This window comes from Temnothorax americanus, unplaced genomic scaffold, assembly GCF_048541705.1.
Source record: "Temnothorax americanus isolate GAGA-0224 unplaced genomic scaffold, ASM4854170v1 Scaffold4, whole genome shotgun sequence".
NCBI lineage: Eukaryota > Metazoa > Arthropoda > Insecta > Hymenoptera > Formicidae > Temnothorax > Temnothorax americanus.
In genome coordinates this window covers 7,932,435-7,946,868 of record NW_027509547.1, presented here as the reverse complement: position 1 = coordinate 7,946,868, position 14,434 = coordinate 7,932,435, and the positions used below count along the sequence as shown (strand labels likewise).

Here is a 14,434-nt window from a genome sequence, read left to right as displayed (position 1 = left end):
ATGACAATAAATTCGAATTGACCAAACGGCGTTGTAAAGGCCGTATACTTAATCGACTCTTCGGACAATTTTATATGATAAAATCCATTCTTTAGATCTAGCTGTGTAAAATATTTTTTTCCACGCAACAAATTAATTAAGGGGTAATGCCACTTTATAGCGCCCGGAAAAACAGCCTAATTTTGACAATTTTTTATGGGAATATAGTGAATGGAATACAAAATCTGTTTAAAGGTCTTTATTGTACATACTTTAAAGTGTGTTCACAATTTTTTTTTACAAAGGCGGCGCCAGACCTCAGCAAAGGAAGCCTCTTTTCACGGAGAGTGTTCTGCGCCGGAAAGATTCCTTCTCCAATTTTTTACCTGGAATAAAGAACCAAAAATTTTTGAGTTTTATATAAGATTAGCTCGAAAAGTACGTACGGACATTAAAAAATATCATTTTTTGTAAAAATGGTGCATGTTTGAACAAAACGTTTTATTGTTTCGGCTTTTTTTGCTAAGCTCTGGCGCCGCCATTTTGTAAAAAAAAATTGTGAACACACTTTAAAGTATGTACAATAAAGACCTTTAAACAGATTTTGTATTCCATTCACTATATTCCCATAAAACATTGTCAAAATTAGGCTATTTTTTCGGGCGCTAGAGTGGCATTACGTCTACCCCTTAAGTTACACTTAAGTTACCTCTTAAGTCCTCTATATTTGCCATTGGATAATTATCTCCCATTAACAGTTTGTTTAACTCACGAAAGTCTATACATAATCGCAAATCGCCTGTTTTTTTTTTCGTACCAACACAATAGGAGAGGCATATTCTGACTCGCTAACGTCTCTTTCTGAAAGACGGAGCCCAGTTTGCTCCGCACAAGAGCCTATCTTGCACGGAGGGGCGCAGCTTTCGGAAAAACATTCCATGTTTACATGGCTCTAGTGGACTCGAACCTGGTTCCTCAGATTACGAGTCTGGCGCTCTACCACTAGACCACACTGCCGCCCTCAGTTATCCATTATATCATTTATATTAATTGTATTAAATAAAATTATATCCTTTTTTAATAATATTAAAAATATTTAATTTTTAATATCAACAACTTTTATTATTTTTGCACCTTTTCACCAAATATTTCAGGATAAAAATTCTACAATACTATTTTGTTAACTATTATATCTGATAGTTTCTGTAAAGATCGTACACACGCATGCACGCACGCACACACACAAATTATGAAATTATAAAACGTAGAACCTATATGATATATGAGATCACATATGAGATCTCATATGAGATCACATTTCAGATCTCATTTGTGATTTTAGCACGATACATCCTATGAGATCTCATAAGAGAATTTATATGTGTTAGTGTATAAGACCTCATATGGGAGCACATATGAGGTCTCATGTGTGTTCTCACATGATTTTTTTCAGTAGGGATGAAACGCATCCATTTAATACGGTGATAAGTCTGCGACGCGAAAGGATATACCTGTTAAGTAATTAATAAGCCGTTTCTATCGCCGTAAATTTAGTAATTTAGCTATAACACAAGAATTTTTTTTACAAACAAACTATCTTTTATACACACAATACATATAATATATATATAAGTTAAATTAACGTAATCTTGGTTTTTCTTTATATGATATGTAAGAAGAATTGTATATGTAAATACTTGAAGTTAAGTTGTCAGATGTAATATGTAGTCATTATTAAGTGAAAATTTTACAAATCAAAATCATCAGTAGAAGGAATAAATTCCACAGTTCAATTCTTCGTGCATTGTTTTGATACCATTGAGCGAATAATGCTGAAACAAAACAAAAAATTCCTATTCTCACAAGATACACTTTGCACTTTTTATTGAATAATATTTGAAATTATTTAATAAATATTTATTTTAAACTAACCTCTGTCGTTGCGACTCGTGATCCAGCCAATTACAGGCTGCATCTCATTTTGTCGTTTCAGCCATGCATTCAAAGGCTCAAAATATTTGAGCATGGCACCAGCGTCTATTCTATTCGTTCTACCTCTTGTCATTTGTCTGACAACATCTTGCCACGGTCTAGAAGCTCCCGTCGACAGAACATCTCTGTAAATATGGAAATCTCATTTTACTAATGAGACATTGAGGTATTATTAGTAATTGATACTTTATTGGTGTTTTTGTAAGCTTTACATACGATAATAGTCGGCCTGCTTCTCGTGATCTGTAAAGATCACAAGTGTGCAATTCGCCAGTGTGACCAGAAATTTCACACAGGGACTGGAACAATTGAAACTGTAATACAGTGCTTACAAAATACCTAAAAAAAAGATACATAAAAGTAATATACTTTTATATAAGTACTGTCTCTATAATAACATATATTAATATGTTTCTACTTGGCATAGGGACTATCTGCTGGAATATGATATTTTGCTGCTGGATCGAAATTTCTTTCTGATCTGAGTACGGGTGGAATAATGCCTTGATATTGCAACCTTAATTCCCACCAACGTGCTGTCATATCTTCTACGCCATCGCTGAAGACGCGCCACCTCCACTTTTTGAAAAAATAAATATGTGCGTAATTTATGACTATTTAATTATTTAGTTTTATATATATAACGATAATATTTTTATATCTTAAAAAGATATTTTATTAATGAATATAATATAAGTAAAGTTTCTATTATACGTTGAAATTATTTATTATAATAGGTAATTTCCGCGTATAATATGTCCATTATACGTTGAAATTATTTATTATAATAGGTAATTTCCGCGTATAATAGACACTTATCACTTATATTATTTATTTATTAATTATTTTATTGTTTGTCATTATTTACCTGATCGACTATATAAGCAAACGGCATATAAGCCACTTTGCGAAGAGCCATTAGCATAAGAAAATTTATACTACTATCGTAATTGTTCGTTAAATTATTATGCAGTCCAATTTTATGTAAGTGTTGATGAGTAAAAATGGATAAACCAATTGCATCGCTAACAGCTTCATGGAATCCTAATTAAAAAATTATTATTAATAGAATATACAATTCCGTAAAACATGCGTGAACACTTGAATATATATAAACAAGATATACCTGGAATCGCCTCGTTTCGGAATAGCAATGGATGATCTTTGTATTGTAAATAATATTGCAAATGCGCAATTTCATAATGCGTAGATAGTAGATCTTCCATCGTAACTCTGGTACATTGTTTTATTCTGCAATTACATTATTTAAAAAATACAATTTGGCGGGGGGAGAACTCTGCCATTAGATATAATATAGAAAAGAATATATTGTGTAGAAAATTGAATAAAAATTAAAAATTGATTTTTTGGCCATGAGACAATAATAAATAAAGTCACCTGTAATCAATTTTATTACAAAAATCCCATGCACTAGGAGTGCACTTAATTTCTCTATCAATGGGTTTTTCAAATATGGAGAATTTCCAGAATTCCGGTGGCATCGGTTTCATTCCAAGCGAAGTGAAAAATTCTTCCGCTATTTGAAACATCCTTTTTACATTAACAAAAACATCTTTTTAAAAAATTATTTTATAAATTTACACATAACTATATTGTACAATCAGGAATATACCTCATTGGAGTTATACCCTGAATCATCATATCCAAAGTTACATCGAGCTTTCTGCTTGCGGGAAATGGTTGCACTAATTCATAGAGATTTTCCCAATTTTGAGCCCACATGTCCCCTAAAACATGCGCCGGTAAAGGTCCATCCTCCCGTATTCTGTCACCGTATCTTTCAATCAGTTTTAATCGCACGTAAGTAAAAAGATTCTTGTAGAGCGGAGTTATGGCTGACATTATCTCCGCTATATTTTGCTGGAAATATTCGTCTTCAAACAGTTCTCTCATCTGGTCGCCAGCATCGGCGAAACCTTTTACAAGAAATCCGTTTTATTAGCTTCAATTATATTGAAAAAAATATTATGTTTTAAATATTTTTATGTAGCAAAATAGAATGCCACATTAGAGAGAGAGAATCAAAGCTTTTCGTACCGTTTAATTTAGCTGCTCGATTTGCCAATTGAACATATCTCAAATATTTATTTTGAAGTTGTGGACCAATGGCTTCGTGCCAAGCATGCCAATAATGCAATAATTCGTCGTAGTCTTTTGACTGTGCCATTATTTTATTTATATCTAAAAATAATAATTTATACACACACACACACACACATATATATGAAGACACGTATATACACAATTTTTTTGTATGCATTTATTTTTGTATTTAATAAATTAAATTAATTGACTAACCGTGATCCAGACTAAAATTACATTCGCCATCAATTTGTTTGTACGAACATACTCTGGCTTTAACATAAGTCTCTTTCATTTCCGCTATTAAACGGTGTATCTGAAATTTAGATATAACTATCGTACGTAAATGAATGTAATAATTGGATCACTAATTGCATTTATTTAATAACATTTATCTTTTAAATATTTAATAATACTTAAACAATTTCAATTATGTTTATGTAATGATTAAAGGATTACAAATTAATATTAAGTTTGTGTTATGAGACATTTATCTACCTCATTAAACTTATCATCAGTCAAAGAACTTCGACCTTTCGTAGCAATCATTTTAAGTTCTCTTCTTGCTAAAGGATCTGGTATCCGACTCCAAGCAAATGTGATTGCTTTCCGCCAAGAAGATCTTTCAAATTTTAATTTTAATGTTTGTTCGTCTATCTGGTAATCACATCAAAGATTATATAAAAGATTTCTTAAGTATTATATATTTAAGCTATTTATATTGCATTTTATTTTCTATTAATTAAAAAAGTTTGTTACACCATTTTCTGGTGGTTTGCATCAGTAACGTTGGTTGCAAAGTTCCACTGGGCTATCGTCACCCTTGTGCACATTAATGAAGCTGCGCTATCATATTCTCGGAGGAATAAAAGAGCATCTCCTAAATTCATGTTGAGGCCCTTTAAACAATACATGAATAAAGAATATTTAAAAATCATTGCCTGGAGATTTGCTAGAATTATTAGTAATATCAGATAATCGAACACAAAGCATGTATTTTATTTAATATACAAAAATTAAGAACAGTTAAATAAATAAAGCCTATTAATCTATGTATTAAATATATAAGGCCAATTTTTTTTTAACCTGTTGGTAAATTAACCAATAGTTAAATTATCTATATGTCTTTGTTTTTTTTTTTAATTAGACAAAAATAGACATATGATTTAACTATTTGTTAGCTTACCAATAGGTTGGAACAACCGGCCTATAGTGTAATATGCAGTGCCAATAATAATATCAAATACACCAATGTATGTATAATGTTAACTAATATGTCTCGGAATGAGAACTCTGATTTTCCGAGCATGATCGAAAATCTAACGACGAAGAAATTGTGAATTGATTTACAGCCTTACCTCCAAATATTTTCCATATGTCTCTCCATGCAAAAGAATGATGAAGAAAGCAATGAGATTACGAATTCCTACTATCGTCATTCTTCGTGGTAAATTCATCAATGCACCAATAATTGACGTAACAATCCTCGTTGTGCACATTTTAAGATGTTTTTCATACTCAATAAGAAAAGTCTTATATAATTTGTCACAATTCAAACAAATAAGCACAATAACGATTTAAAAAAGTATGCGTGAACAATTACATACTTATTAGATGTATTATTTATAGATATATTATTTATATTATTATTTGAAGTTTTTAATTGCATCAATATTCTGACACTAATCGCTTCACATTTAAGTTACATAACAAAAGAACAATAAAATTCTCGTAATATAAGTTACATAATACAAAAGTTTACGCTGTCCTTAGTCAAATTCATTGTCAGTTAATATCACGTTTCAAAAATTCGAAAAAAGTTGAACTGTTATAAGCGACATTTTACTGTGCAATGCAATGTTTTTTTAAATTTATAGACTTTAGTACGACAATCGATCAGTCGTTCGACAACTGAATTAAAGAACCAAGGTTCGGTGCTGTTGTCGCGGTAAAACTGAATCGTGGCAGAAAGAGAGATGGGTCTTTCCGGGTTGGATAATATTCTACAGGTAAAAAGAGGAAGGGACAGGCACTATCGGTGCGTGAAGCGTAACTACCTAACGCATCGTAGCACACGCCAAAATCTTTCTACATCGCTTTAACTTCGTAATTGCTCGGTTAAATGTGTGTCACAATAATTAATAAATATCTTCAATGTTTTTGTATATATATCTAGCTATATATCTGCCGCATAAAAATATTGCTAGTTTTAATATCACTATACCTTTATCTTTACAAAGAATTCATTAAAATTCATTAAAATGTTCATTAAAACGATACAAACGATAGAAGTACACAACACGATAAAGTTAATTAATTAATGAAATTAATCACTTTCTATGTACGTATAACCATATGTACTTCTATGTTTTTATAAGATGACATTTTAATGACGCAACATGACATTGCAGAAGATTCTTATGTAAAAACTTTTTGTTGCATATTGTGTATATTTATGATTTTTTTAATGACACAAATTTTAACAAAAAATTAGATAAAATATTTTCAATAAATATATTACGAATAACTGGATCTATATAAATCTTAAATATTATATTGTTGAATAAAATTTTTTTTTCTAAATGAAAATCGATGCAGACAAATGTCTTCAATTTTAAATTCTTATAAAATTCAAATGCAGGTGGATAAATGTTAACTTTAGCTGTTAAATATATTTCTAATATTTTATATTTATTATAAATTTAAATCTATTAAATAAAATTGGAAGATATACTGCGATCTTTTAAGTGTAAGTTCGTTGAAAAGAGTTTGACTTATATACTGCTCGCAAGCAACTGCTCGGAGTATTTCCTATAACGGTATAAATCTATTTTCTACGGTAGAAAAGAGTAAAAAGACACATTGTATCTTCTTCATTTTATATAATTGTGTCCACTATTCTATGCAATTTGGATTGTCTCAATACAATAGCGTATAGATAATAATTTGACTCTTTCCTGAAAACAGAAAAGATTCTAAGAACACAAAGATTAGCAAAACTACATTTGTCAAATAAGCTAGAATATTATCTTAATTTATTAAACATTTACTTAATTAATTACATAAATATATTACTATTATGCTTAAGATATATCTTGTAATTGTTTTCGAGACTTGAGCATTATTCGCTGAATCTCTCTTTGCCTGCTTAATTGCTTGTGGATTCTTTGTAATTTCTGTAGTTTCATACGCATTTTAATAGAATCTATGACACTCGGGACCTGCATTTATGACATTTTGCGTAAATAACGAGATTACAAATTTTTTTTAAATCTTATACCTTTAATCTTTTTGTGTAAAAAATTAAATATTGTTCTAGGAAAAGAAAGTTTTCCTAAGTAACGTATTCAAACTCAATACATTAAGTTGCAAATAAAAAATATGAAAAAATATTATACTTCAAAGTTCTCTATTAACTCCATCATTGACTTAAGCTGTTTTTCCGCTTTCTGTATTTCAATCTTTGTAGCAATTTGTTCTGATTGCAAGTTTATGATCTCCTGTCTTTTGGAAACAATTTTGTTTTTTATTTCATTCATAATCAACATCAAGCCTTCCACTTTTTCCTTATGTTTGCTCAATGCAATGCTATAGTGGCCTGTATCAAATTTTCAACATTCAATTCAATTTATATATATATACTGAAAAAATATATAATCGAGTATCTATTCCTTACCCACGATTCTCTTCATTTCGAGGAGATACTGAGTTTTCTCGTCAATTTTTCGTATGCAAACCTCATTTTCTATGTTCAATTGTTCGAAATCTATGGCGCGTAAAGCCTCGCCCAGTTCTTTTCTCTGCTTCAACTGCAACTTGACTTTTCTTATCTGACACTTTATGGTAGTCATCTTCAATCTGATTTGTTCCACCATGATGTCAACTACTTTTAACCGTTCTTCTACAAATCTACACGATAAAAATGAGTCTTTCGTGTCTATATCAGATCTAATTGTGAATGATTATTACACAACACCTGACAAACTTTTCAGCCGGTATTTTCCCTGTAATGCTATCTATGCCTTTTTGTACAACGTTTTCTTCAAATTCTTCCCTAGTTCTACAAGTTTCGCAAGTGCTAATTTGATTTTCCTCCATTCGCGCTCGCAGAAATATCTTTTTCTTCGCCGATGTCTGTTCGAATTTTTCTAATCCCTTCTGTAATTCCCGAATTTCGGTATTTGCCATTTCGATACGCTGCACATACGTGATTCTACTATTTAGCAAGAAATATTGTAATTGTAACTAAAGAAACTGTAAAAGAAGTTATAGCTTTTAGCGGACGGACTTTGTTCCTCCTGTTGGTGCTCTGGCTGTTAAAAGACTTGGCGTGACGTGTCGACTTCCGGATCGCACGCTGGCGACGCTCAGTGAATCTCTGTCGCGAACATTCACAAGACTTCCGGTTACACTTATAACGGGTGATGTGCGAGAGTGTTGAGGCGCGATTTTTTGCACGCGCTTAGCGGTTTCTAAGATTTGTGCTATTGCTAGATAAGATATATTAAAAGTTATATATAATGTTAATCTGCGAGAAGAGCAATCTAAAATGGGAATATGAGAATTTCAGAAAAACTTTGAATATAAATTAAATAAAAAGAATACTTTGAAGACTTTCAGGATCTCGACGCGCGAGATATCGTTCAAAAATGTCATTTTCTAACCTCAGGAATAGATTCGAATAAACAATATCTTCAAGTGCTTGTCGTAATTCCGTTTCTGTCATATCTAGAGATTAATGGAAAGCTTTTGTGTGATTTTTAAGATATAATTAAATTACATAGATTGCCTTTTTTACCTTCATAATAACAGAAATCATCTTGTTTAGGAGTTAAAACTAGAGATCCGATGCTGAAGGCACTGCTTTGTTGCCGTGACATATTTGGTCTTCAAATTTAATCTTTAGATATAGTAATCTCTTTAGATTATTTAAAATTTGACATTTTATTAAAAGTATCTAACGTTACATAATACATGTATTTAAACGATTCAACTATGCCTGCGGTTAGTTTCACGCTCACAGCGCTAAAAGCATCGTTCTATCTTCGTTTGATATTCGATATGCAACGAAGACAAAAGATGCTTACAGCGCTGTGACCGTGAATCGGACCATAGCTTTTATGTCACCCAAATATAGGGATATAAACTCCAGCTATCTTCAGGTGATGTTCTTTAATAGTAGAATACATTTTTGTGCAAATTAAAGTAATTAAATTTACAATACATTGAATTCAGGGATTTTTATTTTACACTCATAGTTTAAAAAATGTACACAAAGTTACATGGCACATTTGATAGTAGTGCGTGATTAAATATAATTTTAAACAATAATAACATTTTAAAAATATTGTGTTTTACACTTGTGTAGTCATTTATTGATGCATATAATTTATGATTTTATCGATGATGTGCATATACTTATATATCAATTAGTATCAAACACGAAAAATCTAAATAGACAAGTTAAGATGTTTAAGATTCTTCCAACAAACCTTCTTGCTGTATTTCAACGTCATTGATATATAAAGCATACGCTATACCAATCTCTTTTTGTTCCGAACTATAAGATCTGATAGCGGCCGGTAAGCCGCCAACGGAGAAGAGAATTTCCGCACCACCGTCCATAAATTCGCTCTATATAAATTATTTAATTTGTATATTTAGTATAAAATAATTATAAGAGGATAGATCTTTTACTAGTTAAACTTCGGTAGTAAAGTAATAGTAAAAAAATTTCTACTCTTGTGTAATTACCTCAACTTCCACTTCTTGTCCATTCACCCAAACGCTGTGAGCGTGTTTATCTGCAAATGTCATGAAATAGAAGTCAAGTATTTCAGCTATATAATACTACTTTAATTAATTACCTAACACGACTCTATATTCTTCGTTCCCAACTTTGGCCAACCAAGTCTCCAGTATTTTTGATTGCGATTGGACAAATTGCTTGTAGCTCTTTCCGTTCACCCACAACGAGTAAGAATATTTCAGACCTATTTAATTTTATAACAAAATAATAGAGTATTTATTATATTTCATGAATGAGATAATGGGGTTCTACCTGGCATTGGATCGACTCTGATCACGAACTTGGTGTTATTGAACATAAATACTTCATCACCGACCAGACGAAACATCCATTCTCTGTGAGCTATATTATTGCCATCGACTTTTACCACGCGTCGGCCTGTTGCCGTTCCATGTTCAAACTCCACCACGTGATTCCCGTCGCTTAAAGGAACAGTCCATTTGGCAGTAGGTTCGTTAGCTAAAGTTTCCAAATTGTGAAGACTTCTAAATAGATATTAAAATAAACGCTGTGTATAGTATTAATTAATGTATCAAAGGGCACTACGTAAATGTTGAAAGTTAATATAAATTGATGTTAAACATAAAGTATCATCAAACAAATAGTGTTTATAGCGATCAATATATTACTTTTGAAACTTTTGACAATAATTACAGAGTACAACTTTAGAGACTGTTTAATAATATTCGCGCGGGTAATATGTGATTAAAATATATAGATATATTTATATAAGTAATAAAAAGTCTGTGGGTGCATGTGTATGTGTTAAAAACAAATGGAATGTACATTTCTTAGGTTAAAAAAGTAATTGCATATTCTTCATTGCTATAATGACAATCAATAGTGCCATCATAGATACAAGTGCAATGTTAGACCTTGACATTATACAGCTCATATTTATAGAAATAAAAATATTGGTAACTATTGCAATATATTAAAATGATTTATATATTAAATAAACTTTGAAGAATCTCTCACAACACCTTTATAGTTAAGATTCGTGTAATTTACTTACCGAAGTAGGACGCCTGCCATGTTTCTCCTGGCTGCACCTGGTTACTAGTCTCTTTATTGATCGGCCTTACTACCACTATTCTCGCAATCGATAATCGAGTCTCATTTTATACGTCATACCACATAATATATATTACTCCTTTAAGCACATTGTAGTAAGCCGTTTAATTTTATTGTTTTGATTATATAAATTGTATTTATTGACAATAAATACAAAACACACGCGAAATATTATAGATAATTAATTATTTTACAGTAAATAACTAATTGCTTTATAATTAATAATGAAAATGAAAACTATAGTTAGCAAATCTTTATATAGCATCTTGATAAAATAACTTGTCGTCTAATTAATATGTAAAAGCATATGTAATTAAATTTTATTTAATTTTAAGTTAAAACTAAAAAAATGTCATTGTTTTTTTTCAAATCTGTTTTTAATGATGGATCTTTAAAAATAAATTTAAACGATTAAAAATAAGTGCATAACAAAAAGTTTATTATGTACTAAAAATCAAATATAAAACATGTAAAAGATAGTAAAATATGGCTAAATAATGTTTGCCTTATTTTTATTTTACCACCAGTTTCACTTTGTGTTAGCCGGCAACAATTTACCCGTACATGATCCAAAACCGACCTTATAGCCATCGCCAACACAATGACCTGGAAATAAATTAATCGTATGTAATTGCGTTAGTAAATTGTTATATAATTTGAGCTATGTGTTAAATTTATTTATTTACCGCGAATGATCACTTCATCACCATCTTGAAGGAATTTTCTTGTAGTACCATCTTTTAACGGAATGGTATGTGTGCCTTTCCAACATAATTCCAACATAGACCCATAAGAATCCGAAGTCTAAATAAATATTTTATATCAAAGTTGCATGGTAAAATCATAATTTACGTAATTTGAAAGAAATAAATGTCACAAAAAGGATGAGATATGACAAAAATTAATTTAATATATCAACTGTGCTAACAATGTTAATTAAAATAATAATGATCAAATTTCAAACGCACGGTGCCACTTATAGTGCCGGAACCCATTAAATCACCAGGATTAATGTTGCATCCAGTGACAGTATGATGTGCCAATTGCTGTCGTGGCGTCCAATACATGTATTTGAAATTACTCCGGCATATCGTTGTGACTACACCACTTGGAGCTGTAAAAAGATAATCATATACGATTAAAAAACTGTAAAAACAATATGTACAAGTATATAAATGACTATTATGAAAAAAGTATTAAAAAATGTCAACTCACGTTTAAGATCAACTTCCAATTTAATATCAAAGTTACAAGACTCATCATGTTGCAAATACGGGAATGGTTCTGGATCTTGAGTCATATTTGGTATTTTGAAGGGCTCTAAAGCTTCCATCGTAACGATCCATGGAGAAATTGTTGTTCCCAAATTCTTTGAGCCGAATGGCCCTAATGGGACGTATTCCCACTTTTGGATATCTCGTGCTACAAAATAAAAAAAAAATTAAAAAAGTCAGAACCATAATAATACACATTTAAATTAATTAAAGCGTAAATTTTTTCAATTATATCGTACCGCTCCAATCATTCATCAAGACCATCCCAAAGATATGATCATGTGCCTTCGAGGCTGGAACAGTATCACCAAGATTTGTGGATGGTCCACCGACGAAGAAAGCAACTTCAAGCTCGAAATCCATTAATCTGCATGGCCCAAAAACAGGTGCTGCACCTTCAACCGGAAGTGTTTGACCACACGGTCGTCTTATGGGTGTGCCTGACACAACAACGGAACTTGCTCTTCCGTGATAGCCGACCGGCAAATATTTCCTATTTTATATAGAAACATTTTATTTCTACTGTTTCTAAAGTACACGGATATAATAATTTATTAGGAACTTTACCAATTCGGCATCAGCGGATTTTCTTTCCCACGAAACATGATGCCGACGTTTGTAGCATGATTGATAGATGAATAAAAATCTGTGTAATCACCAATCTTTGCTGGTAAATGCATTATAGCATCTTTCTGGGCGACGAAAGTTCTATGAAAGATGTTACAAAAATTATAATAAGATTTTTAAAGATTTATGAATTTATAATACTAATTTTTGTTTATTGATTTCTCACTTAGAGCGGACTTCCGGATCTTGCAAAGTATGATTACTGGCAGAAAGTAGCTCTTGAAGTTTCGATCTTGCTTCTAGCCATGCTGGTCTTCCGAGTGACATAAAATCGTTCAGGCACGCACGACGAAATACATCCTGTTCACTTTGCAACAGTGGACCATCGAAATAATTTGCAATAGCATTTAAATTTAAAATTTCATCACCAATTGCCACTCCTATTCTTTTCTCTGGCTAAAACATTTTAAATAAATATTATCTATATATTATATATAATATAGTATAGAGCTATTATATATAAACAATTTAAATTAGTAAAATATTGCTAGAACTCTTGTATTTTTTAGGCAGATCTAATAAATTATATTTTTAAAAAATATTATATCTATATTATGTCTATTTTATATAAATACTATAGCTATTATATAAACAAATTAATAAAACATTGCTGTAACTCTTTTATTAGAATTTAAGAAGACAAAGTGAAAATTATATTATCGAACGACAGTAATGTACCAACCGATGATACTGAAATAAAATCGCTACTAGACGGCGTTGAATGTGAGCAAGAATGGAATGATAACATTCCATTCTTTACACATATCATGTTACGAAGAAATATACAATTTATGCTTAATATTACGCAATTTTTCCAATACTTTCAAAAATATTACAAAAATCCACAAAAGATTATTATATTTTATCACCAGATAAATCATACGATTTCCTAAATGCCAATGGAGTTGAAAATGCGTAGTTATATATCTGTATTTAATTGCCTTGAAATCATGGCACATGACGTGGCATATGATTTGTACACGATCTACAAATGTAATTTGATTTTCCTTACCTTATCTTTGGTAGAGAAGATTCCATACGGCAAATTTTCGATCGGGAATTCACTAGATGCCGAGTAATTGATGAAAGATTTCATGGTTACAGTTGCTACGAACGACTGCCTGCCCGGTCGGTTTCTGTCGCGTGTGCTAGTAACGACGATCTGATAACTAGCGTTCGAGATCCCACCGAACTCGACTGGGAAGTAATTTATACACCTGTTTACGACGCTCGACGCCGGCGAGCCTCTGGTTTAACTGGTTCCGTACATTAATGCAACGAAAATCATTCTATCGGCTGTTTTATTTTGCCTTGAATGTTGATCAGTTGAACTTGTTATGTACATATAGAGGCAAAACAGTTATTGTTACGTAACATGTATGCCCCAGCCTCACTCTCATTTTCTTTGATTGATAAAATCTTCGATATCAAATTGGAGTAAACTGTTTAACGTCTAATTATTTTTTAAATTATAAAGAGTTTTTACACAAAATTTACATAGTGCCAATATATTTTGCATTTAATCTTTACGTAAAAAAAAATCGTTTTTTAAAAAAGAAGAAAATAGAAACGAGAG

General features: G+C 31.2%; 3 protein-coding genes across 4 annotated transcripts; all 3 read right to left on the bottom strand.

The window, feature by feature from the left end:
- Positions 1-1,179: 1,179 nt before the first annotated feature.
- LOC143902267 (angiotensin-converting enzyme) lies at positions 1,180-6,136 on the bottom strand. Of its 2 annotated transcripts, none has more exons than XM_077415004.1 (13): positions 5,433-6,136; positions 4,836-4,973; positions 4,573-4,731; positions 4,291-4,390; positions 4,030-4,173; positions 3,605-3,908; positions 3,370-3,522; positions 3,098-3,222; positions 2,840-3,015; positions 2,390-2,550; positions 2,188-2,310; positions 1,912-2,096; positions 1,180-1,832 (listed from the first exon to the last, which is right to left on the bottom strand). In XM_077415004.1, exons 1-13 carry the CDS (start codon positions 5,571-5,573, stop codon positions 1,714-1,716), a joined length of 2,028 nt encoding a protein of 675 aa, XP_077271130.1. In that variant the 5' UTR covers positions 5,574-6,136; the 3' UTR covers positions 1,180-1,713. The 2 variants fall into 2 exon arrangements, with proteins under 2 accessions (XP_077271130.1, XP_077271131.1); XM_077415005.1 differs by having other exon boundaries at positions 1,180-1,811.
- A 3,163-nt stretch (positions 6,137-9,299) lies between these two features.
- Positions 9,300-11,050, bottom strand: LOC143902271 (fas apoptotic inhibitory molecule 1). The gene is made up of 5 exons (XM_077415013.1): positions 10,899-11,050; positions 10,136-10,368; positions 9,942-10,067; positions 9,829-9,878; positions 9,300-9,708 (listed from the first exon to the last, which is right to left on the bottom strand). The coding sequence occupies exons 1-5, from the start codon at positions 10,916-10,918 to the stop codon at positions 9,547-9,549; spliced, it is 591 nt and encodes a 196-aa protein (XP_077271139.1). The 5' UTR covers positions 10,919-11,050; the 3' UTR covers positions 9,300-9,546.
- Positions 11,051-11,375: 325 nt separating this feature from the next.
- Positions 11,376-14,176, bottom strand: Faa (fumarylacetoacetate hydrolase). The gene is made up of 8 exons (XM_077415011.1): positions 13,871-14,176; positions 13,025-13,254; positions 12,799-12,939; positions 12,471-12,724; positions 12,173-12,379; positions 11,926-12,071; positions 11,644-11,761; positions 11,376-11,563 (listed from the first exon to the last, which is right to left on the bottom strand). The coding sequence occupies exons 1-8, from the start codon at positions 13,952-13,954 to the stop codon at positions 11,487-11,489; spliced, it is 1,257 nt and encodes a 418-aa protein (XP_077271137.1). The 5' UTR covers positions 13,955-14,176; the 3' UTR covers positions 11,376-11,486.
- Between the last annotated feature and the right edge of the window lie 258 nt (positions 14,177-14,434).